General features: G+C 38.1%; 2 protein-coding genes and 2 pseudogenes across 4 annotated transcripts in view; 2 read left to right on the forward strand and 2 right to left on the reverse strand.

Annotated features, from left to right (window-relative positions):
• DLG2 (discs large MAGUK scaffold protein 2) overlaps positions 1–14,914 on the reverse strand; it is a 1,979,996-nt gene extending 1,965,082 nt beyond the window's left edge. Inside the window, exon 1 of the mRNA XM_077867259.1 lies at positions 14,783–14,914. The gene's annotated coding sequence lies outside the window, so the exon portion shown is untranslated. The remainder of the gene's footprint in view (positions 1–14,782) is intronic.
• LOC144294991 (elongation factor 1-alpha 1 pseudogene) lies at positions 5,049–14,918 on the reverse strand (annotated as a pseudogene). The gene is made up of 2 exons (XR_013362333.1): positions 14,783–14,918; positions 5,049–8,978 (listed from the first exon to the last, which is right to left on the reverse strand). The product of XR_013362333.1 is annotated as an elongation factor 1-alpha 1 pseudogene (transcript).
• Positions 9,843–10,376, forward strand: LOC144295489 (ubiquitin-conjugating enzyme E2 N pseudogene; annotated as a pseudogene).
• An 889-nt stretch (positions 14,919–15,807) lies between the features above and the next one.
• TMEM126A (transmembrane protein 126A) lies at positions 15,808–24,344 on the forward strand. Of its 2 annotated transcripts, none has more exons than XM_077867291.1 (5): positions 15,808–15,969; positions 17,829–17,927; positions 21,265–21,458; positions 23,395–23,509; positions 24,103–24,344. In XM_077867291.1, exons 2-5 carry the CDS (start codon positions 17,836–17,838, stop codon positions 24,293–24,295), a joined length of 594 nt encoding a protein of 197 aa, XP_077723417.1. In that variant the 5' UTR covers positions 15,808–15,969; positions 17,829–17,835; the 3' UTR covers positions 24,296–24,344. The 2 variants fall into 2 exon arrangements, with proteins under 2 accessions (XP_077723417.1, XP_077723416.1); XM_077867290.1 differs by having other exon boundaries at positions 15,813–15,969; positions 17,797–17,927.
• Positions 24,345–26,498: the final 2,154 nt, after the last annotated feature.

Here is a 26,498-nt window from a genome sequence, read left to right on the forward strand (position 1 = left end):
AACATCCAAAGTATTTAAGGAACTACAACTCAAAGCAAAAAGCAAACAATGGATTTTTTAAATGGGCATTTTTTAAAAAGGCATTTATATGCCTTTTCCAGAAAAGACATATAAATGGCCAGCAGGTACCCCAAAAGGTGCTCAGCATCACTAATCAGGGAATTGCAAATCAGAATCACAATGAAATAGCGACTCATACCTGTTAGAATGTCTAGCCCCAAAAAGATGAGAAAGAAAATGTTGGTGAGGATGTAGAGAAAAGGGAACCCTTGTGCAGCGTTGGTGGGAATGTAAATTGGTGCAGCCACTACATAAAATAGTATGGAGTTTTCTCAAAAAAGTAAAAACATGGGGCAGCCCAGGTGACTGAGTGGTTTAACGCCGCCTTCAGCCCAAGGTGTGATCCTGGAGAAGCTGTGATCGCGTCCCACATCAGGCTCCCTGCATGGAGCCTGCTTCTTCCTCTGCCTGTGTCTGTGCCTCTCTCTCTCTGTGTCTCTCATGAATAAATAAATAAAATTTTTTTTTTAAGTAAAAACAATACCATATGATCTAGCAATCCTGCTCCTGGGTATATATCCAAAACAAATGAAAACATGATATCAAAGAGATCTATATTCCCATGTTTATTGCAGCATTATTCACAATAGCCAAGATATGGAAACAACTTTAATGTCCATCAATGGATGAATGGATAAAGATGTGAAAGATACACAGTCTATTGTCTTTATATACATTATATATATATATATAGATAGATAGATAGATAGATAGATATAGATAGATATGTACAATAATGTATAATAATATATAGGGGGAATGCCTGGGTGGCTCAGTGGGTTAAGTATCTGCTCTTGATTTCATCTCAGGTTATGATCACAGGGTCATGAGATCAAACCCTGCACTGGGCTCTACACTGAGCATGGCTTGAGATTATCTCCCTCTCCCTCTGCCTGTCTCCACCCCTCCTCCCCCATGCTTGTGCTATCGCTTTCTCTCAAATACACAAACAAAATCTTAAAAAATAATACTGTATTATAACTGAATATTATAAAAAATATATACAATAATATATATATTATACAAATAATGTATGTCTATATACATATATATATAGTAAAATTCTTCAGCCATGAGAGGGAAATCATGCTATATGCAACAACATGGGTAGAACTTGAGGGCATTATGTTAAGTGAAATAACACAGGAAAAGAAAAATAATAGTATGATATCATTTATTAGTGGAATCTAAAAACAAAAAGTCAAACTCCTAAAAAACATAGAGTAGAAAAGTGGCTGCCAGATACCTGGATGCCTCAGTTAAGCATCTGCCTTCAGCTTAGGTCATGATCTCAGAGTCCTGGGATCGAAACCCAAGTCAGGCTCCCTGCTCAGCGGGGAGTCTGCTTCTCCCTTCTCTGCCCCTCACCCTGCTCATTCTCTGTCTCTCTGTCTCTCTCTCTCTCATGTACACATGTGCACACTCTCAAATACATAAAATCTAAAAAAATAAAAAGTAAAGAAAGAAAGAAAAGTGGTTACCAGGGGCTAGGGTGGGAAAATAGGGAGCAGTTTGTAAAAGGGTACAAACTTTTAGCTGTAAGATGAATAGACCTGATGATCTCTAATGTAAAACATAGAGACTATAATTGATAATACTGTACTGTATAATAGACATTTGCTAAGCGATTAGAACTTAAGTGTTCTCACACACAGGGTAATTATATGAGGCGATGGGTGTGTCAAATAGGACATTCTCTTACTATATATATATAGTAAGATAAGATAGTAAGATATATCAAGTCATGACAATGTACACTTTAAATATCATAAATTTATATGTTAATTATACTACAGAAAAACTGAAATTTTTTAAAACTCCAGATTCAAGAAGCTCAATGAACTCCAACCAAAAGAAATACCTAGAAAAAATAGCCTCACACTAAATCATAATCAAATTGCTTAAAACCAGTAACCAAAAGAAAATCTTTGTAGGAGCCTGAGAAACACAGAAATAAGAATGATAACAGACTTCTCACTGGTAACAGTGTTAGCCAGAAAACAGTAAAGCAAAGCTTTTAAAGTACTAACATTAAAGGGCAGCTGAGTGGTTCAGTCAAAGTCAGGTTAAGTGCCTGATTTTGGCTCAGGTCATGATCTCAGAGTCCTGGGGTTGTGCCCCACATCAGGCTCCCTGCTCAGCAGGGAGTCTGTTTGTCCTCTTCCTCTGCCCCTCCCCCCGCTTGTTCTCTCTCTTTCTCAAATAAATATAATCTTTAAAAAATAATAAAGTACTAACATTAAAAATAAAAAGTCAGGGCAGCTAGCTGGCTCAATTGGTGGAGCATGGGACTCTTGGTCTCAGGGCTATGAGTTCAAGATCCATGTTGGGCATAGGGATTACTTTTCAAAAACTCACCCTAGAATCCTATACCTAGCAGAAATATTTTTCAAAAACTAATGCTAAATAGGGAGGATGACGTCAGCAAGATGGCAGAATAGGAAGCTACAGACTCCGCCCCTCCCATGAAGACATAGATTTAATAAAACACAGTCCAAGTACCTTTATTAGAAATTAAGAAACTGTTACCCAACACAGTATGGCATAATTAGGAGAAGCCCCCCCCCCCCAACTCCCTTCTCCTTATTGAGAGAAAGGAGTGAAACTTATGTCCATCATTCTTTTAGGGGGCTGCCCAAGGGACCATTTTGTCTTTCCTGAATCCAAATACTGACAAATGGTGTGCTAGGATAGGGATGTCTGAGAACTAAGGCCATAGACATGCACCAGTTTTCATTATCACAGAAACGCTAGGTAAAGCTCAAATATTGCAGCTTACTACAGCACCGAAGAGGACACAGTATCACAGAGCAACACCAGCAAGAGCTCTTGTGAAGAAATTGGCAAACTTCTTCAAGCAATTAGAAAATACAAAAGAAAAATGGCACGTTTAAAGGAGCGAATTAAATCTCCAGAAACTAAAGAAAGAGAGATATACGAGAAAAGGAGTTCCAAATTATTGTCATAAGGATACTTAATGAATTAAAAGACAATACTGATAGACGAAATGAAATCAAGAAAATAATGCATGAACAAAATGAGAATATCAACAAGAGATAGAAACTATGAAGAACCAAACAAATTCTGGAATTTGGGAATATAATATCTGGATTGAAAAATTCACTAAAGGTACTCAATAGCAATCTGAATAAAGAATCAACGAACTCAAAGACAGGACTTTTTTTTTTTTTTTCCAGTTAGCTTCCTTGGATAAGGAAGGGCATTTTGTGTTGAAGCCTTTTTCCTTTTTTATTTTTATTATTATTTTTTTTATTGGAGTTCAATTTGCCAACATATAGCATATCACCCAGTGCTCATCCCATCAAGTGCCCCACTCAGTGCCGTCACCCAGTCATCCCAACCCCCTGCCCACCTCCCTTCCCACTACCCCTTGTTCATTTCCCAGAGTTAGGAGTCTCTCATGTTCTGTCATCCACACTGATATTTTCACTCATTTTCTCTAAAGACAGGACTTTTGAAATTATTGTGGCAGAGGAGCAAAAAGAAAAAAAAAATGAAGAAAAATGAAGCAAGCCTAAGGCACTTTTGGAACATCATCAAACGGAACCATGTATGCACTATGTGAGTCCCGAATGATAAGGAAGAGAAACTATTTGAAGAAATAAGGGCCAAACTCTTCCAAAATCTGAGAAAAGAGCAGGCATACAAGAAGCTTAATGAACTCTAATTAGGAAAAATCCAAAGGGATTTACAATGAGAGAAACTGTTGGAGGTAATCAAGAAAATGTGACCACCAGTTGACCTGCAAGTTGGACCTGGGCAATTGGAGGCTCCTTGAATATACATTCTGTCTACCATCCTCATAGAGGGAGCGGTCTTCAAGGACACAGCCTTGAGAGAGCAATGTGTTATTGAGACCATCTGGACAGTGTATGTGACTGAACCCAGTCAAGTTTCTGGTGGTTGAGGACAGAGATCAATTTGTCTTGTGGCCACCCAAGACAAACCTTGTATGTAAGTTCTTTATTAAACCTTCTACCAATTTGGACTGATTTGCCTCTTGCTTTGGTCTCTGCTTGCCCTTCATATACAGAAGCCAGTTTGCCAACCAACAGGTATCATAAACTGTCAAAAGTCATGAACAGAGAATCTCGAAAGTGGGAGGAAAGCAATTGTTACATACAAAAAAGCTACTACTAGATTGTTGGCAGATTTCTCAGTGGAAATCTTGTAAGATAGAAGGGAATAGGATGACATATTCAAAGTACTGAAAGAAAAAATGCCAACCAAGGATATTATATCCAGAAAAACTGTCCTTCAAAAACAAAAGAGAAATTAAGAATTTGTCAGATAAACAAAAGTTCAAGGAGCTCATCACCAATAGACTTGCCCTATAAGATATTCTGAAGGGAATCCTTCAAATTGAAGCAAAAGTACTATAAACAGTAACACAGGGGTACAAGAGTGGTTCAGTCTAAGCAACCAACTTGATTTCAGCTCAGGTCATGATCTCAGGATTGTGAGATTGAGCCCCACAACAGGCAACCCCACTGAGTGGGGTGTCTGCTTCAGGATTCTCTCTCTCTCTCTGTCCCTCCTTCTGCTCATGCTCTCTCTCTCCCTTTCTCTCTAAAATAAATGAATAAATCTTTAAAAAGGGACACCTGCCTGGCTCAGTGGTTGAGCATCTGCCTTTGGCTTAGGATGTGATCCTAAAGTCCCAGGACCAAGTCCCACATCAGGCTCCCTGCAGGGAGCCTGCTTCTCCCTCTGCCCTATGTCTCTGCCTCTCTCTCTGTGTCTCTCATGAATAAATAAATAATCTTTTTAAAAAAATATTTAAAAAAATAAAAGACAAAAACAAAAAAAACACTAACACAAAACCATATAAAAATGGAAAACTAAAAAAAATAAAAATAAAAAATAAAAAATGGAAAACTCCCTGGTAAAGGTAAATATTTAGACAAATATACAAGCTTGATGTATGATAATGTATATATGCAAATCACTTTACAATCCAGTATAGAATTTAAGAAACAAAAACAAAGGGATCCCTGGGTGGCGCAGTGGTTTGGCGCCTGTCTTTGGCCCAGGGCGCGATCCTGGAGACCCGGGATCGAATCCCACATCGGGCTCCCGGTGCATGGAGCCTGCTTCTACCTCTGCCTATGTCTCTGCCTCTCTTTCTCTCTCTGTAACTATCATAAATAGATAAAAATTAAAAAAAAAAAGCTATAATATGTATGTTGATGAATATGAAATATAAAAAGATGTAACGTATATCATTAATAACATATAGCAGGAAAAGTGAAGATGTAAAGGAGTGGATTTTACACACAACTGAAGTGATTATCATACTTAAGTGATCAGCTTAAAATAGATTGTTATAACTTTAAAATGTTTCCTGTTATTGCAATGGTAATCACAAAGAAAATAACCATATAATATACACAAAGAGAAATGAAAAGAGAATCAAAGTATAGAACATTCCCTTAAGAGAGACATGTTAGACCACAAAACAAGTCTTAAAAATTTAAGAAGATTCAAATCATTCAAAGCATCTTCTCTAACCACAATGAAATGAAATTAGAAAGAGAAGAAAAACAAGGCAATCCACAAATATGTGGAAACTAAACAATGCATCTTTTAAATTACTCAAATATATGTTATATTTAGGCATAACTTAAAATTCAAATTATAATTCAAATATATTCATTTTACTATAAACCAAATCCCTCTTACTATGTTTAGACTCAATTGACATCAGGGTCAGAAGAGGCAGTCCACTATTGGCCCTCCTACATGCCCTCCTGCATGTGGAGTGTGTCAAACTGCAAGCCCTAACTGTTTTGACTCCACACCCTTTCTATAGCTAGTCATGCAAGCAAATTAATAAGTCGACCACAGCTGACTGTCATACAGTTCCCTTGATTTTTTTTCACACATAAAAATGCCCATTTAACAGATTCTTTTTATAAAATACAAAGTTTTAATTATTTTTAAGTATTTATATTTTGGATTCTTTATAATTGAGATATAATTAACATAACATATTAGTTTCAGGTGTATGACATAATGATTCAATATATGTGTATATTTCAAATGATCACAGTAAGCCTAATTAACATTTTTCACCACACATAATTACAAACATCTTTTCCTGTGGTGAGAACTTTCAAGATTTGCTGTCTTAGCCACTTTCAAATATACAATATAGTGTTATTAACTGTAGTCACCATGCTGTACATTATATCCCCAGGACCTACTTATTTATATCTATCTTGTACCTTTTGACCACCTTCACCATTTCACCCATCCTTTATCCCCCACCTCTGAAAACTACCAATCCATCATTTGTATCATTGAGTTGGTTTTGTTGTTGCTTGTTTGTTTTTAGATACCGCATATAAGTGAGATCAATAGTATTTGTCTTTCTTTGTCTGACTTATTTCACTTAGCGTAATGCCCTCAAGGTCCATCCATGTTGTCAAAAATAGCAAGATTTCCTTCTTTTTGTGGCTGAATAATGTTCCATTGTCTATATATATTACATTTTCTTCATCCATTCATCTATCAATAAACATTTAGGTTGAGTCCATGTCTTAGTTATTATGAAGTGCTGTAAAGAACACGGAATTGCATATATCTTTGGGAGATAGTGTTTTTGTTTCTTTCAGAAAAATATCCAGAAGTGGAATTTTCAGACCATATGATAGTTCTATTTTTTTTCAAGTTTGTTTTATTGATGTTTTATTGATGCCTATATTCCAGCCTCGACTAGATACTTTTTTTTTTTCTCATTAAACTTCTGTTTTAATGCGTTTCAAAATTCTGTGGCAGGTTTTTGGTCAAGTTGTTTCTATTAAAAACTACTTATTTTATTTTATTTTTTTAAAGATTTTATTTATTTATTCATGATAGAGAGAAAAAGGCAGAGATACAGACAGAGGGAGAAGCAGGCTTCATGCAGGGAGCCCGACGTGGGACTTGATCCCGGGTCTCCACGACCTGGGCCGAAGGCGGCACTAAACTACTAAGCCACCCAGGCTGCCCAAAACTACTTATTTTAAAAATTAATAACTTAAAACTGCCACACACACACACACACACAAAAACAAATGGTCCACAAAACATTCTCTTTGCTTCTGAAGGTTTTACAATGCATTGTTATCATCAACCAGTCTTTCACTAATAATCTCAAATGGCCAATTGATACAAAGAGGCCTCAGACTGTTCTTCCACCACTGATTAACACTGGGGTGGCAGGTATTCGATATTATATTCATTTAGCCTTCTGAGCTTTCTGGGTGGACTTGGTGACCTTGCGAGCTCCAGATGCCTTCTTTGTCCACTGCTTTGATGACACCCACAGTGACTCTCCGTCTCATGTCATGAACAGCAAAATGGGCGAGAGGAGGATAGTCAGAGAAGCTCTCAACACACATACACTTGCCAGGAACCATATCAACAGTGGCAGCATTACCAGATTTCAAGAACTTGGGACCATCTTCCAGCTTTTGTCCAGAATGATGATCTATCTTCTCCTCCAGCCCGGCAAACTTGCAAGCAATGGGCTGTATGACAATCCATTACTGGTGTATATCCAGCACTTATTTGGTCTGGATGGTTCAGGATAATCACCTGAACCATGAAGCCAGCTGCTTCCACTGGTGGATCATTTTTGCTATCACCAGCCACACTGCCATGATGAACATCTTTGACAGATACATTCTTGACACTGAAGCCAACATTGTCCCCAGGAAGAGCCTCACTCAAAGTTTCATGGTGCATTTCAACACACTTTGAAATGCAAAGGTGTGACACTGACTTGAGCAAAGTTGACCACCATGCCAGGTTTAAGAACACCAGTCTCCATTCGGCTCACAGGGACAGTAACAATACCACCAATTTTGTAGACATCCTGAAGAGGTAGATGCAAGGGCCTATCAGTGGGATGAGCTGGTGGCAGAATGCAATAGAGCTTCAAGCAGGGTGGCTCCACTGTCATTCCCATCTTTACACATGATTTCCCATCCCTTGAACCAAGGCATGTTAGCACTTGGCTCCAACATGTTATCACCATTCCAACCAGAACCTGGCACAAATGCTACTCTGTTGGGGTTGTAGCCAATTTTCTTAATGTAGATCCTGACATCCTTAACGGTTTCCTTGTATGTCTTCTGGCTGTAGGGTGGCTCAGTAGAATCTGTTTCGTTTACATGAACAATTAGTTGTTTTACACCCAGTGCGTAAGCCAGAAGGCCATGCTCATAAGTCTGCCCCCTCTTGGAGATACCCACTTCAAATTCATCAACACCAGCAGCAACAATCAAGACAGCACAATCAGTCTGAGATGTGCCTGTAATCATGTTTTTTATAAAGTCTCTGTGTCCTGGGGCATCAATGATGGTCATGTAATACTTGCTGGTCTCAAATTTCCACGGGGAGATATCAACAGTGATACCATGTTCAGATTCAGTTTTTAGATTACCCAAGACTCAGGCATACTTGAAGGAGCCCTTTCCTGTATCAGTAGCCTCCTTCTCAAATTTTTCAATAGTTCTTTTTCGATCCCACCACATTTATAGATTAGATGACCAGTAGTGGTAGACTTGCTCAAATCTATACGTCCAATGATGATGATGTTGATGTGAGTCTTTTCCTTTCCCATTTTGGTTTAGGTTTAGTGGTGGTTTTCATATCTGCATCTGGCAGCAAATCCGTTAGGAAAAAGTTTGACAAAAAAAAAAAAAGTTTGACCAGATACTTCTGCAGCGAGTGTAGCCGCTCCTGCTGCTGCTGCTTCTTGGTCTTCAGGTTCTCCTGGTGCTTGTTCAGTCACAGTGCATGGCACATGTCTTCTTGGGCTGCACATCCCGTGGCTTGTACTTCTTACCCTTGTAGAATTTCCTGAGGTCCTCTTTCTGAATCTGGCGGATGACCAGATGTTAAAATAACTAAGAAAATAAGAAAGAAGACTCAAATAGCTAAGCTTAGAAATGAAAGCAGGGATCTTACAACCGATGTCCCAGAAATAAAAAAGGGTCATAAGAGATTACTATGAATAATTATATGCCAATAATAGGATAATATAGAAGAAATGGACAAATTCCTAGAAACATCTAACCCAACAAGACTGAATCATAAAAAAATAAAATAAAAATAAAAATCTGAACAGACTTATACCTAGTTAGGAGATTGAAGCTGTAATTAAAAAGTTCCCAAAAAAGAAAAGCTTAGAACCAAATGGCTTCACTGAAGAATTGTACCAAACATTTAAGGAATTAATACCAATTCTTCTCAAATTCTGCTTATGAATTTAGGATAGAATACTCCCCAAGTTACTTTATTATGCCAGCGTTAAAGCATTACCCTGAAATCAAAACCAAGAAAGTTAAAGATCCCAGAAAAGAAACCCATAGAGCAATATTCTTGATTAATATTGATACAAAGATCCTAAACAAAATACTAGCAAACTGTAATTTGAATCTTTTCTATACTCCATATCCACGACTAGCTCAAAGTGATTAAAGACCTAATATAAGACCCAAAACTATACAACTCCTAGAAGCAGACATAGAAAAACACTTCAGTATATTGTGTTTGGCAATGATTTCTTGGCTATAACATCAAAAGTACAGGCAACGAAATAAAAAATAGATAAATGGAAGTATAGGAAAATTAAAATCTTCTACATGTCAATGAAATAGTTAACAGAATAAAAAGGCAACCCCGGAACGGGAGAAAATATTTGCAAATCACATATGTTGATAGGAGGTTAATCCAGAATATATAGGAAACTTCTACAACACAACAACAAATAAATCCAATTAGGATATGGACAAAAGGAGAGTCGAGACCAGAGGCCGAACTCAGGATCTGACAAGATGGCCGGGCTGCCCTGCAGGATTATCAAGGAAACCCAGCGTTTGCTGGCAGAACCAGTTCCTGGCATTAAAGCAGAACCAGATGAGAGCAACGTCCGTTATTTTCATGTGGTCATTGCTGGCCCCCAGGATTCCCCCTGTGAGGGAGGGACTTTTAAACTTGAACTATTCCTTCCAGAAGAATACCCGACGGCAGCCCCTAAAGTACGTTTCATGACCAAAATTTATCATCCTAATGTAGACAAGTTGGGAAGAATATGTTTAGATATTTTGAAAGATAAGTGGTCCCCAGCACTGCAGATCCACACAGTTCTGCTATCGATCCAGGCTTTGTTAAGTGCTCCCAATCCAGATGATCCGTTAGCAAATGATGTAACAGAGCAGTGGAAGACCAGCGAAGCTCAAGCCATAGAAACAGCTAGAGCATGGACTAGGCTATAATGCCATGAATAATATTTAAAATCGATCTGATCAAGTGTGCATCACTTCTGTTCTGCCAAGACTTCTTCCTTTTTTGTTTGCATTATTTAATGGACACAGTCCTAGAAACATTACAGAATAAAAGCCCAGACATCTTCAGTCCTTTAGTGATTAAATGCACATTAGCAAATCTATGTCTTGTCCTAATTCACTGTTGTAAACCATAAACAGAGGCTAGAAGTACCATCTGGATTGTTGGGAAACATTTAAAAGCAGTGGCCCCTCTGCTTTTATTCATTTCCCCTATCATGGTTTAAGTATAAAGCACTGTGAATGAAGGTAGTTGTCAGGGTTAGCTGCAGGGGTGTGGGTGTTTTTCTTTATTATTATTTTTGAGGGGGAGAGGTAGTTTTATTTTAATTTTATGGGCTCCTTTCCCGCTTTTTATGGTGATCTAATTGCATCGGTTAAAAGCAGCTACGGCAGCCTGGGTGGCTCAGCGGTTTAGCGCTGCCTTCAGACCAGAGTATGATCCTGGAGACCCAGGATCAAGTCCCGCATCGGATTCCCTGCATGGAGCCTGCTTATCCCTCTGCCTGTGTCTCTGCCGCTCTCTATCTCTCTCTGTGTGTATCTCATGAATAAATAAATAAAATCTTAAAAAAAAAAAAAAAGCAGCTAACCAGTTCTTTAGAATATGCTCTCTAGCCAAGTCTAACTTTATTTAGACGCTGTAGATGGACAAGCTTGATTGTTTGAACCAAAATGGGAACATTAAACAAACATCACAGCCCTCACTAATAACTTTGTGACTTTGCTGTCAAGTGTAGAATCCTTCCTTCAAGAAAAAGCTTGTGACCATTTTGTATGGCTTGTCTGGAAACTTCTGTAAATCTTATGTTTTAGCAAAATATTTTTTGTTATTCTAAAAAAAAAAGATATGGACAAAGAACTTGAATAGACATTTTTATACAGAATATACACAAATAGCCAAGAAGCATAAAAAAGATGCTCAACATCACTAATCATTAGGAATATGCAAATCAAAATCACTCATAGACATCCTCTCATACCCACTGGGATGGCAACTATCAAAAGAACAGAAAATAAGTGCTGGTGAGGAAATGGAGAAGTTGGAACACTTGTGCCCTATAGTGTAAAATGGTGTAGCCATCATGGAAAATAGTATGTAGATTCCTCAAAAAAAGTAAAATAGAAATACCATATGATCCAACAATCTCACTTCTGGGTATATGAACCCAATAGCATTCAAAGGAGAGTCTTGAAATGATATTTGCACACCCATGTTCATTGCAGCATTACTCACAGTAGCCAAGTGATAGAAGCAATCCAAATCTTCACAAATGAATAAATGGATAAAGAAAATGTGGTATTAAAAAAAAAGAAAGAAAAAGAAAATGTGGTATATACATATGCTAGAATATTATGCATCCTTTAAAAAGCAGGAAATCTGGGGTGCCTGTGTGGCTCGGTCAGTTAAGTGTCTGCCTTCGGCTCAGGTCATGATCCCAGGGTCCTGGCCTCAGGTGGGGTTCCTTGCTCAGCAGGCAACCTACTTCTCCCCCTCCCTCTGCCTCTCCCCCTGCTTGTGCTCATGCGGTTTATCTCTCTCTCACTCTGTCAAATAAATGAAATCTTTTTTTTTTTAAGGCAAGAAATCCTATAACATGCTATAAAATGGTTGAACATTTAAATAAGTCAGTCACAAAAGAACAAATAACGTATGATTCTACTCATACAAAGTGTCTAAAGTAGCCAAACCCATAGAAGCAAGAAAGTAGAAAGGTGGTTACCAAAGGCTGGGGGGGGGGGGGGGGGGGCAGGGGCAGGGAGTAGAGAGGATTTAATGGGTAAAGTTTCAATACTGCAAGAAGAAAAGTTATAGATATCTGTTGCATAACACTATGAATATACTTAACATTACTGAACCATTCATTTAAAAATGGGACCGATGGGGATCCCTGGGTAGCTCAGCGGTTTGGCACCTGCCTTCAGGCCGGGGCATGGTACTGGAGTCCCAGGATCGAGTCCACATCAGGCTCCCTGCATGGAGCCTGCTTCTCCCTCTGCCTGTGTCTCTGCACCCACACCCACCCCCCCGCCCCGTCGTCTCTCATGAATAAATAAATAAATCTTTAAAAAATAAATAAAAAGGGGATCCCTGGGTGGCTCAGTGGTTTCGCGCCTGCCTTTGGCCCGGGGCGCGATCCTGGAGTCTCGGGATCGAGTCCCGCGTCGGGCTCCCGGCATGGAGCCTGCTTCTCCCTCTGCCTGTGTCTCTGCCTCTCTCTCTCTATGTCTATCATGAATAAATAAATAAATCTTTAAAAAAATAAAAAATAAATAAATAAAAAATAAATAAATAAAAATAAAAATGGGATCGAGCCTATATCTGGCTCCCTACAGGAAGTCTACTTCTCCCTCTGCCTATGTCTCTGCCTCTCTCTCTGTGTGTGACTATCATAAATAAATTTAAAAAAAAAATTTTTTTTAAAAAGCTTGCATTAAATATAAAGACAGAAGTAGGTTAAAAATAAAACGATGGGAAAAGCTATGTCATATTAATACTAATTTTAAAAAGCTATTGTAGGGATCCCTGGGTGGTGCAGCGGTTTAGCGCCTGCCTTTGGCCCGGGGCGCAATCCTGGAAACCCGAGATCGAATCCCACGTTGGGCTCCGGGTGCATGGAGCCTGCTTCTCCCTCTGCCTATGTCTCTGCCCCTCTGTGTGTGTGTGTGCGACTATCACAAATAAATAAAATTTTTTTAAAAAAAGCTATTGTAGTGGTTATATTAATACCAGACAAACTAAATTGCAACGCAAAAGATATTACCAAGAATTTAGATTATTTCATAATCATAGTTATCAGTTTATCCTAAATGTTTATTCATTTCATGTGGAGCTTCAAAATAAATGAAGCAAAAGCTGATAAAGTGAAAGGAGAAATATGGAAAATTTCCATAATAGCTGGAGATTTCAACAACCTCTCAGTAATTGATAGAACAAGTTGATAGCAATTCAGAAGGGATTAAAAAAGAAGTCTTAAAAAAAAAAAGTCTTAAACAATGCTATCAACCAACTTGAGATACTGATGTTTCAGAACACTTGGCACAACAGCAGCAGCATATAAATTCATTTATATTGTACATGGAGGGGATCGCTGGATGCCTCAGCAGTTTAGCACCTGCCTTTGGACCAGGGCATGCTCCTGGAGACCCAGGATCGAGTCCCACATCGGGCTCCCTGCATGGACCCTGCTTCTCTCTCTGCCTGTGTCTCTGTGTCTCTCTCTGTGTCTCTCATGAATAAATAAATAGAATCTTAAAATATATATATATACATATAATACATGGAATGTCTGTCAACATGGACCAGAATCTGGGCTATAAATATCAATAAATTTTAAAGGACTTGAATCATACAAACTATATTCTGTGACCACAATGTAACTGAATTAGAAATCTGTAACAGAAAGGTACCCAGAAAATTGGAGCTATTAGAAAACTAATACACTTCTAAAAAACTCATGGGACAAAGAAAAAAGCAAGAGAAACTAGAAAGTGAAAAAAAAAAAAAAAAGAAAGAAACTAGAAAGTGTTTTGAACCAAATCCAAATAATAAACATTTCAAAATCTGTAGGACACAGTTAAAACCGTAGTTGGAGGGAAATTCATAGCACTAAACAAGTATTTTAAGGGAGGGGAAAGATCTCATATCAAACGACCTCAGCTTCTTCCTTAAGAAATTACAAATAGGGACACCCGGGTGGTTCAGCAGTTGAGCATCTGTCTTTAGCTCAAGGCGTGGACCTGGCATCGGGTCTCCGCAGGGAGCCTGCTTCTCTACCTATGTCTCTGCCTCTGTCTGTATGTCTCTCCTGAATAAATAAATAAAATCTTTAAAGAAAAAAAAGAAAGAAAGAAATTACAAATAGAGGAGCTACTTAAATCCCAGGCAGGAAAAAGAAAACAAATAATATAGATCAGAGTAGAAAATAATCAAATCGAAGACAGAAAACAAGAGGGGAAAAAAAGCAATGAAAAAAAAAAACCTTGGTTACTTGAAAAAAATCAGACCATTAACCGAACTGATCAGACACTAAATAAGAGAAGATAAATGACAGATATTAAGAGAGATGTGGCCTCATTACAGATTCTACAGGTTTTATAGGCTAATAAGGAAATATCGTGAAAATCTTAAACTAATACTTTGAGAACTTAGATGAAACAGACATTTGTCTTGTGAAGAACTGATTTTTATAAAATCTCAATATTCTAAATTGCTTTTATTATTTCAGGATGGCATGCTATAGATACTGTACAAAGAACATTTATAAATTTCAAAATTAGCTTCAAATAATTAAAAATTAAATTGGAAAAAGCATATGAAATGGAAACAAGTATTCACATGCGCAAACTGTCCCTGCATTTACCTGGGAAACTTTCCAGTTGGAGCACAGGCTGACTTTCTGCCTTGGAATCTGAGGATGCTTTATACGGACAGGCGATGATTTGACATTGGCTACATTCCTCACAGCCAAAGGGGTTTTGAGGGCTCTTCTGCTCACCTCGCCAGTGAAAATTCCTCCTTTATCTTGAATAGCACTTTCTCCTTGATAAAGCTCAGTGATTTCCAAGGCAACCTTGTTAGCGGCACTTTTAGGATCCTCACAACTTTACAAACTAAACAAGGAGAGTGTTATTTCCCCTCCTGTTTTATAGACGAGAAAAGAAGCTGTGGGGATGAGAACTGACGCTCGTTCCAAAACTTTGGTTCTCAATTGTTCTGACTTAGGAAGCCACTAACTCCCTCGCTCTCTTGTTTTTCCTTCACCACTTTCACCCAACCCTGTTCCTATAAGCAGGGCTCTGCAGGCACGAGGGGTCCTCAGAAAAAGCTCTTGCTCGCTCTTGAGGGCCTCAGATTGCGGCAGGGTAATTCCCAGATGGTAACACAGCACAGGGAGCTTGAGGTGCACGGGAGAATAGAAAACCACAACGCAATCTCGGCTCCATCCCTGGGGGACAGCTGGGTGGCGCAGCGGTTGAGCGTCCGCCTCGGGCTCAGGGCGTGACCCGACAGTCCTGGGGTCGAGTCCGCGTCGGGCTCCCCACGGGGAGCCTGCTTCTCCCTCTGCCCCTCTCTGTCTCTCATGAACAAATAAAAATCTTTAAAAAAAATTTTTTTTTTTTTTTTTTTTTTTTTTTTACTTCTTTTTAACTGAGTATACCCATCCTGCGGCCAGGGGCCGTGCGGTTCCATATACCCCACGCCCACACACGAGGTAGACTCCGCTGGCCAGAAGCTGAGGTAATGAGGCGGGTTTTCAGTGAAAGGAGCAGGAACCCCAAATTTCCATTTCCACAGGCTCCGTCCCGGAAGGCGGGCATTGGTCGTGAGGCCCCCGCTGCGCGCCGACCGAACCCCTCACTCCGCAGCCCAGGAAGCGGCGCCCGCGGCCAGCGGCATCCGGGGAGCCCGACCGGCCCGCGCGCTCCACCGGGTCACGTGCGCGCCAAAGATGGCTGCGCTCGGGCGAGCTGAGCGGAGGTTGGAGTGAGCCCCGAGCGGGCGGAGCAGGACTGGCGGAGGCACCGACTGCCGAGAGGGAAGCCTAAGGTACTGGCATTCCGGGGGAAAGCGCGCAGAGGTGCCCGCACACCTGGAGAAGCACCGCGCGGCGACAGGCTGGTCGCGGGCAGTGCGGGAACGAGACCCCGGGACTGGGTCGGAGGTGGGGGAGGGGAGGGCGCTCTACCGTCTCGTCGCTTCACGCCCTACATCTTACCTTTACGTTAAGCCAAGAGGAAAAATAAACGCCTGCGCTTGAATTTAACCCCAGTTTTACTGCCAGTATCCAGGATGACCTTGGCCTAACCATTTTCAGAGGACCCAGTTGACGCCTCGCCTGAGAGTTAACCTGAGGGACAAAGAGAGCTAATGCAAAAAAAGCCTTTGGAAATGTTTGTGGTATTTAAAGGTGGCATTGTCTTGGATTAGGATTTATTAATACGAGACACGACGTCTTACTGCAGGCTGCCATGTGAAACTTCTACTGAATTAGGGAGACTTAAAAACTACACCCTAGAAATGGCTAGTTCCTAGAACTTGGAACCTCACCAGTATGCAGAGCATAAAATATAAACTGATAACATTAGGCAGGACTTTCTGAGGAAATAACTTTTATTTCAGACATGCACACTGTACACTTTCTCTTTGTATACTGAATTTATGTATTTCTACACGCATTCCAAACATGAACAGAATCATTCAAAGCTCCTGCAGGGGGCAGCAGATACTGTATCTCTCATAGTATTGTAACCAAGTCCATCAAGAAGTCTGAGTCCCAGAACCTAGATGTAAATTTTTAAGTCTTCATTGTATTTATTAAATCTAAGGATATGAAACTTCAGTTCACTTAACATGTTCCAAATGATCTGGTACCCAGCAGTAAATCAGTGTTGTAAATTAATCTTGTAGCAAATGGATAACAAATCACGAAAATCTGATTTCATAAAACTATGTTGTATTTTGCTGTTATTTCTGAACTTTTGCTTTTCTTAACTTTGCTACCCTGAAATCTTGCTTGATGAGCTTAATGCTCCCAATTCACCATCCCATGCAAGGATCAAGGAACTCCCGTCCTTTTTGACAAAAACCGTATGTGTCCTGCAAAGTCTAAAATATTTATTATGTGTGGCCCTTTTGAAAAGTTTGCTAATTTCTACTTTAGGGTATACCTATAAGTGAAACTGGTAATGTTTCTTCTACCTACTAAATAATACCCAACTCTTTCTTTTTCCAAAGTAGTTGTACGCAAAATGAGTACCATGTACATGTCTACCAGCAGCTCATGAGTTTGTTACCCCACATTTTTGCCAGTAACTGAAATTGTTAGGTTTTAATTTACCTAACCTGTCACTGTTTTTAATTTTTTTCCCCGATTATAATGAGGTTAAGCATATTTTCGTGTTTATTGGCTGTTTGCTTCCTTCTTTGTGAAAGTACCTGTTCAAACCTTTTGCCAGTTTTTCTGTTGAGTTGTTTGCCTTTTTCTTGATATGCATTTCTTCATTTTCTGGGTACTAACTGCTCCTTTGTCAGTTACATTGCAGACATTTTCTCCCACTCTGGCTTTATATAGATCTTTATAGTATCTATTGATCAATATTAACTATTGACTAATATTAATATTAGTTTTATGTTCAGTGCTATTTGCAAATTAAGAAATATGTTTAAGGGTTATAAAGATATTCTTTATTTCTTAGAAGCTTTATGGGTTGTTTTGCATGTCTGGTTTCTATTTCACTTAGAATGTATTTTTTTTTGTATGATGTATATGCATTGATTTTTCAGATTATGAATCAAACTATAGCTAATTTTTAAATTAAATATTTATGGTATTTAGAAAGCTTTTTATAAGCCATTTTGTTGTTTTTTCTATAGATATATATTATTGAAAGATATTTTAATTTAAGGCTCAAGATGGAAAATCATGAACCACATGATACTGCCAAGGAAAACTTAATTTTCAATATCATAACCAGAAAAATTAGCCAACTCCCAGAAGCAGAAAGGTAAGATCCCTTCTTAGTTTAAAAATATTTTTTACCAGGTGGATTTTCATAATTGGTTCATTATCTCACATTTATTTGGTTTAAATATAAACATAGGACATCAGAAAGAAACCGAGCTCTTTTTCTGCCTTATTGAAAAAAACTGAGAGACCAAAAGAGATTAACTATTTTGCTTGTGGTCAAGGCTAGAATTGATATCTTTGGATTTAATTATATGATCATTCTCAGTTTTTCCATTTGGCTTCGAGTATTGTTAAATGTGAACATTTAGGGCAGCCCTTGTGGTGCAGCGGTTTAGCGCCACCAGCAGCCTGGGGTGTGATCCTGGAGACCCAGGATCGAGTCCCGCATGGGGCTTCCTGCATGGAGCCTGCTTCTCCCTCTGCCTGTGTCTCTGCCTCTCTCTCTTCGCTCTCTCTGAATAAATAAATCTTTAAAAAAAAATGTGAACATTTATGAACTCATCTAAATAACAGACCTTTAAAATAGCTTTTAAATTGTCTTGTCAGTTCATTTCTATTATTACGTCTAACAGTCCAAGAGAGTGCCATATAACACACGTAACTAGACAAGGAGTGCCAGAGAAATGGGATCATGGCTAAAAGATCTCTATCATTAAATAGAAAAAGCTATATAGGAATCATACTGATCTTTGAAGACAACATTGAGTAAACTATAGTGCACATCCTTAGCAAGAAGGCTTCTCTGACTAGATTCCATTTAAAGAGAAATTATGAGGCCAAAAAGGATTTTAAAAAAAGAAGCCAGCCTAGGGAGGGGTTTTGGGGACAGATCTAAGGCAGAGAGGATGGCATATGCCTCAGCCATAGGATAGCAAAGAGTTGATCATATCTGAGGAACCAGGGAAATAGGCATAAGGTTGAAGGAACAGGAAGAGTTTTAAGCAGGGAACGGTATGACCCAGCTAACATTTCTAGAGAACATTCCAGTTGCTTTTGGGAAATAGATTTAATGTAGGAGAGAAAAGAAAGACCAGTAGGAAAACTGGCATAATAATCTTGGTGAGTGGTAAGGGTTTGAAGGATTTAAAATGCATTTTGGTTTTATTTTACTGTCCTGAGTAAATTCCAGTCTTGCCGCCACTCACCGTCTCAACAAACGAGAACCTATAAACCAAGGGCAACAATAAGAACTTGGTGAGATTTCATAAGGTTTATATCCTATGGCTCTTCCCCCACCACACACACACTGTACATCCTTTTAGTGGTTTTCCTAAGGTAGATAACAGAACAGCTTTTCAAGCAAAAAAGGGCCTATGTCCACGTTTCCAGGAAGTAAGGTAGAGCGCCAGAAAGACTAACATAGGAATAAGGTCAATGGTGGCAGCTTTGAAGAGAAAAGAGCAGGCGCTATCACTGGTACTTTCACCAAATTAGAAGAGAGGAACAGTGTGGAAGTAAGCTGGAACTGCAAAGTAAGCTTTAGTTTGGAGGTAATAAATTGCTCTCAAACATTGGAATCAGAACAGGGTAGATGACAATGTCTCATCATCTTTGCCTTATTCCCTCTTTTCCTCTGTTCCTATTTTCTTATATAATAGTTATTTGAAAAGTCCTCAGGTATATAAAACTATCAAAAAACCTCAGTTTCTGATCTACAAAGTAATTATATGTACTGTATACTTCATTGCCACTTATAGTTCATGTTTCATTCATGTATCTATTTTATTTTTTAATTTTATTTATTTATTCATGAGAGACAGAGAGAGAGGGAGAGGGAGAGAGGCAGAGACACAGGCAGAGGGAGCCTGACATGGGACTCCATCCTGGGTCTCCAGGATCACACCCTGGGTTGAATGCGGCACTAAACCTGAGCCACCCAGGCTGCCCTCTCCTAACTTTTTATTTTATTTTTTTTTTCTCCTAACTTTTTAAATATTATCTTGTGTACCCTAAGTTTTTAAACTACCTCTCTCTTGTAGATTACCATTTGTTATACCATTACCATTTCAGTAGATTTGTTATATCTCATGTTATATCTCATGTTCACATGTCTTTCATCCTCCAATAATAAACTATGAACACTGAAGGTAGAAAATAATTTTTGTAGAAAATAATTTTTTGTGACTTCAGCATCAAGTCTGCTGTATGTAGTAGGTGCTCAATGATTGAATGACAAGCACCATTATGATTGCAAAGTGACAGGTAAGGAAAATAATGCATTATAAAATACAGGAAACTCAGGAATTCCTAGAAAAGCTGTTTTAAGATGAGCATTAACCATAGAGGTTAGGGGGGTATTGTGTGGCTAGTCTGGCTAAATAAGTAATGAAAAATTTAAGAGACTGATGCCTGTGTTGTAGATGGCAAGGCAGGTGGTAAAAAAAAAGTTAAGTGGTAGACTGAAGAGTTTGGAGTACAGTATCTAGCATTAAGTTTAGGTATCATTTCTTCTGAAAGAAAGCACAGAACATGCATTTTAAAACTCATACATACCTTGGCTAAAAACCATACTACTTAGTAACTCAAACAGCAATTTATTCTTTATTTCTATAGGTTGTAAAGTACCTAGCATATAGTATCCTGTAAATGCAAGTAACTCCTCCACTTCCCTGTCCTTGACTCTAATGCTTCAGGGTAAAGTGAAAGGAAACATAATTAGCTCCACCTTACTGAATGCCTTTTAGGTGTCAGGTGCTAATGAAACCAAAATGACTAGATCTTTGTATCCACTATCCTCAAGTTATTTACTTGAAGACTAGTGGGGAAGCCTGACATTATAAATCATTGATGATAAGATAGTACCACTTTATCATCTATTGTGCTAGAGAGGAAAGTATTGGGTATTATGGGAACCTAAAGGAGAGGTATTCATGTAAGACTCTTTGAAGCTCTTCCCCATTATATAGTTGGGGGAAAATTTCTATACTAATCTTTTACAGAATCACAAAATACATTTAGCAAAATCTGAATGTATCACTCTATCCTTAAGTGTTGACCAAATTCAAAAGGTTTAAAATAAAAATTTGTATGTAAAACATTATTTTAGGGATGCCTGAGTGGCTCAGCGGTTGCGCGTCTGCCTTTGGCTCAGGGAGTGATCTCGTGGGATCCAGTCCCACATCGGGCTCTCTGTGGGGAGCCTGCTTCTCCCTGTGGCTGTGTCTCTGCCTTTCTCTGTGTCTTTCATGAATAAATAAATCTTTAAAAAAAATAAAACACTATTTTTAAAGGTTTTCATTTTATGGGGCTATATATAAGGGATAAATGTTGTATCCTGTTACTCCTAAAGTCCTGCTAAGCCCTAATAACATACAATTGTTGGACAGTTCACAAAACATAGTACCCTCCCAAAATGTTTTTTTGTCACCACTCAGGAATCTGTTTGAAAATGGATCAGCATATATTGGACTTAATGCTGCTCTCTGTGGTCTAATAGCAAACAGTCTTTTTCGACGCATCTTAAATGTGACACAGGCTCGTATAGCTGCTGGCTTACCAATGGCAGTGATCCCGTTTTTGACGGCTCATGCATCTTACAAAGGTTTTGTAAGTTTACCTTTGAATACAGGTAAATTCTATTTCACTATCACTAGAATTTGTTTTGGTGTATATTATTTGCACCTTACAGTAATCCTTCAATATTTACATCAGGTATCTAGCTATATGCCATGTCATAGTCAGTGAATGGGTAAGGCTGAAATGTGCTAAGCCTTTGTAAAGTGGCAGTTCATATTAGCAGTCTTCTCTACAAGTAAAATACACATACATGGCAATTCTAAGTACTTTACCTATCTTTCCTACAATACTTAAAGTAAGAAATATTTGCAGACTTTATATTTTTAAATGCTGACTGCCTTAGTTTTTTTTAAAAAAACGTATCGGGAAGTCCCTCAAGACAAAAACACTTATGGTAGGGGTGCCTGGGTGGCTCAGTTGGTTAAGCTTCTACCTTCAGCTCAGGTCATGATCCTAGGGTTTCTGGGTTGGAGCCTGCTCAGCAGGGAAGCCTGCTTCTCCCTCTCCCTCTGCCCCTGCTCATGTGCTGTCACTCACTCTCTGTTGAATAAATGAATAAAATCTTTAAAAATATATATATGGGAAAAAGACTTTCATAGTAAATCTTTCAAAGCATTAGATATATACACACGAGAATTATCGAATATATGCAGACTTGATTTCCTTTTGATAGTTTTAATGTATGTGCTGAGTGCTCGGAGTATAGACATACCTTGGGAGATACTGCAGATTTGCCAGACCACTGCAATACAGTGGATATTACAGTAAAGTCAAATGAATTTTTTTATGTCCCAGGGCATATAAAAAATGTTTATAATAAGCTATATCATCTGTTTAAAGGGTATCTAGTATTATGTCTAAAAACCAATGTAAATACCTTAGAAAATATTGCTACAAAGTATTAACCATCACTTGAGCTTTCAGCATGTGGCAATCACTGATTACAGATCATGATAACAAATAATAAAAAGGTCTGAAATATTATGAGAATTACCAAAATGTGACAGAGACACATTTGCCCAGAAATGGGCAAATGCTGCTGGGAATGGTACCTACAGATTTGACTCAAAAGGGATTGCTACAAACCTTTAATTAAAAAAAAAAAAAAAAAATGCATTATCTGTGAAGGGCAATAAAGTGCAGCACAATAAAATGAGGCATGCCTGTAGCTAATTATGAATTTTTTTTTATTGATTTCACATAAAAAATACTATTACCATAGGTGATGGTAAGATGGGAGACACTGTCCATTTAAATTCTCTTAAGTGCTGTTCCAAATTGGCTTAAACTGTAGGAGTATTCTGCTTGAATCCCCATCATCTGTATGGAAAGAATCTTTATGACCTAGGGCTATCTACCACCCAGTGAACTGAACAGACTGAGTAAAACATAAGTTACTAACTTAGCTTTCTTTTTTTAATATAGCTTACACTAATTTAGAAATGAAAAAAGAATTCTATAAAAATAGTCACACTATATAATATTAAAAAAAAAGAAGTACAAATTATTTTTTTAAAACTTCCCATGGGTTAAAAGTTTCTTACAGACAGAAAAATATTAGCTCAGGTTTGCCAATACAAGTGCAGAAAGGTAGAAGCAGTACAGACTGAGATTAAAAATCCTCTGTCAGGGGATCCCTGGGTGGCTCAGCGGTTTAGCGCCTGCCTTTGGCCCAGGGCGTCCTGGAGTCCTGGGATCAAGTCCCACATCGGGTTCCCTGCATGGAGCCTGCTTCTCCCTCTGCCTGTGTCTCTGCCTCTCTCTCCCTCTGTGTATCTCATGAATAAATAAATAAAATCTTAAAAAAAAAATCCTGTATCAGATATTTCTAACTATTTTAGGTTGTCTGTACATATAATTATACCTTCCAACATACCTTAAGATTTGCATTTGCTGCCTAAAAATTGAGTATCTGTGACACATTTAAGATGACCTTGCATTCTTTAAACCATGTTTGACTATCATTTCAGAACTGATTTATTTCCTAGGTGATTTGAATTGTGAAACCTGTACCATAACACGGAGTGGATTGGTTGGTCTGGTCTTTGGTGGTCTGTACCCTGTTTTCTTGGCTATACCTGTGAATGGTGGCCTAGCAGCCAGGTGAGATTCTTTTTTTACTTATAATCATCAAAAAACTTCAAATATAAACGATTACCTAGAAAATGTTAAGGCAATGTTAGTTTTTTGACTTACTTTTTTTTTTTATAAGTAATATTACTTCTCAAGAATTTGAAAACTGTTCTAGAAATTGATCCCATTATACATACCTCTTGCATGTGTAGTTCAGGTTCTTAACTTTAACTTGTGTACTGAATGCCAACAACAAAGATACAAACAGTACTGTGCCTAGCATGATAGCTAATTATATGCTCAGTGTTACGACTTTGAGTAATTCCACTAAAGGAAAATTCCCACAAAATGGCTGGCAATAAGCCAGTATAATTCAGTTATTTTCTGATGAACTCTTCTATCAAGCTATCAGCTGTATGAGCCTTCAGAGGTGAAGTGGAGGAGGAGACGAAAGAAAACAGAAGTACAGTTTTAAGGACCAAGAGACATCAAAGAGAATAACTGAATTACCTTAATCTTTACCTAAGCTACTTTTAACACTTCTTGGATTAATATATATTGTACATAGGTTTGCTATTTGATAAAACTATCTTCTAGAGAACTGTCTCCATGTTTTCTTATAGATATGAGTCAGCCCTGCTACCAGAGAAAGGAAACATCTTAACTTACTGGACTAGAATTTCTAAGCCTGTCTTTAGAAAGATGTTGTTTCCCATTTTACTCCAGACTGTGTTTGCAGCATACCTTGGATCTAGACAATATAAACTAATTATAAAGGCCCTTCAGTTACCTGAACCTGGTCTAGAAATTCAGTGACGGTTAAACAAATGTGTACACAAAAATAAAGTCGTAATGTATGAATAAATGTCAAGTGTATGAATAAACACAGACTTGTAATCACCTGAGGTACAATTCTAGGACCTATAACATAAGGCTACATAGGGCAACAACAAAAGGCTGAATACTAGTAAGGGCTATTCCCCTTAAAAAAGAATAGAACTTTTCTAGTTTGACCAATATTCTCTTCTATTTTGTTTGCTCCATGCCTTTACATTAAGCACATTTTGGTCTGTAACACAGGAAAAATAACCATACAGCAGTTTTTACTAAGGACCTCATTAAGAACCCAAGCAGGAAGGATGACTGGGTGGCTCAGTGGTTGAGCATCTGCCTTCAGCTCAGTGCATGACCCTGGGTCCTGGGATCAAGTCCCACATCAGGTTCCCTGCAGGGACTCTGCTTTTCCCTCTGCCTATCTCTGTGTCTCTTATGAATAAATAAAATCTTTAAGAAAAAAAAAAGAATCCAACTAAGCAGGAGGAAGGGATGAGGATTAGTTCACTACCGAAAATGTTCACTTTGTTTCCCCAAATCATTCTTTCCATAGGTATTATTAATCCATAGACACTTAGAATATATTTAACCTTCCTCAGGACAGGAATCAATTCCAGTAGTCTTGAGTCTAGAGCCAATATATTGATATAGCTAATACAGTGATATAATGATATAGTTACACACTTGTCTCTGGAAAGCTATATTCTTGGAAGATTGAGGCAAATTCTACCTTTGAAGCTTCCATCTAGTGTGGGATAGTTCTTTGCGATGACATACCCAGGCCTCTTCTTTTCAGCTGTGTGAGGCTTAGCAAGTTAACCTCTCTGGTCCTCAGTTTCATCAGTAACCTCACTCAAGATCGGTATTATATAATATATAGGAGCTAACACAGCACTTGACCTTAAGTGGTAGCACTTAAATGGTAGCTATACTCTTTCCTATTGGTTTTGTTTTCTGAAACAGCCTAGTCTAATATTCCTCATTTCCTAAGATCATTTAAATTTTTGAAGTGACCTTTGGTGTTCCCCTTTGTAAAACTTTTCATCTCAGTTCTTTATTTTCATGTAACAGCATCTAAAATCAGCACTGTCCAGAGAACTTTGTGATGATGGAAATGTTTTATACATGACTTAAAATGTTAGCTACTAGCCACATGTGGCCACTGAGCACCTGAAATGTAACTAGTGCAACTGAATAAATTTTTTTTAATTTAAATATTTTCGCCACATGTAGCTAATGCCTACAGTACTGAACAGTATAGATCTAGACCAGCACTTTCTTATAAGCCAGTCATATAAAATAAGTGCCATCCCAGATCATATTCACAAGCATCTTAAATTACTCCTTTCAAATATAGTGACCTGTTAAATAATCTTACGCTACTTAACTGCGTGACAGAAGAATTTAAGTTCGTCACATAGAAAAGGTAGTCTCACAAGTGAAATACGCTTTCAGGGTCTCGTCAAAAAGAAAGCAGTACAGCTAAAGATTTTCAAATTTAAATGAAATTAACAAAATACATTTTAAGTTTTCCAGAAAGCAAAGCTGATAATTCAACAAGTGCCTTAAAATGTATTCCCTGGCAAATTTATATATGAAATATTCCCAATTATGAGGCAAAAAAAATCTATTTTTTTGCTTTGAATATTCTCTATGTTAGAGAATTAGGGGTGATTTTTCTTTTTGTTTTGATTCCTTTCTGGATTTTGTTTTCTATACCGAATATGCTTTACTTAAAGGTCTCTGACTCAAAATTACACACCTCTACCTACATACTATCATTTTTATTTAAAGGAGAGTTCTACTTACCACAACAGAGAAAAAAATGAATTAAAAGTAATTCCTGACTTCAAAATGAGAAACCCAAATTACTAAATTAGACTCCAGAGAATAGTGCAATCAACTTGGATAATTCAAAAGCCACTGATGTAACTAAATTGGTAGTTCAGTAAAAACTGTTTTCTTAAAAAATAAAATAAAAACTGTTTTCTTATCCTGACACATTCCTGACATAATGCCGTCAATATATAGAAGAGTTTGCAATGGTTTCTATAACCAAAAAAGATTCCTTTCTAGCATCTGTCCTCTACCATATATTTTTTATTTAAATCATCTTTTCAATTAGGAAAAATGGGCAACAGAAGCAGAAGACTGTATTATTTTACATCTACTGCTACAAATCTAC

The sequence above is a fragment of the Canis aureus genome, chromosome 23 (assembly GCF_053574225.1).
Source record: "Canis aureus isolate CA01 chromosome 23, VMU_Caureus_v.1.0, whole genome shotgun sequence".
Taxonomy (NCBI): Eukaryota; Metazoa; Chordata; class Mammalia; order Carnivora; family Canidae; genus Canis; species Canis aureus.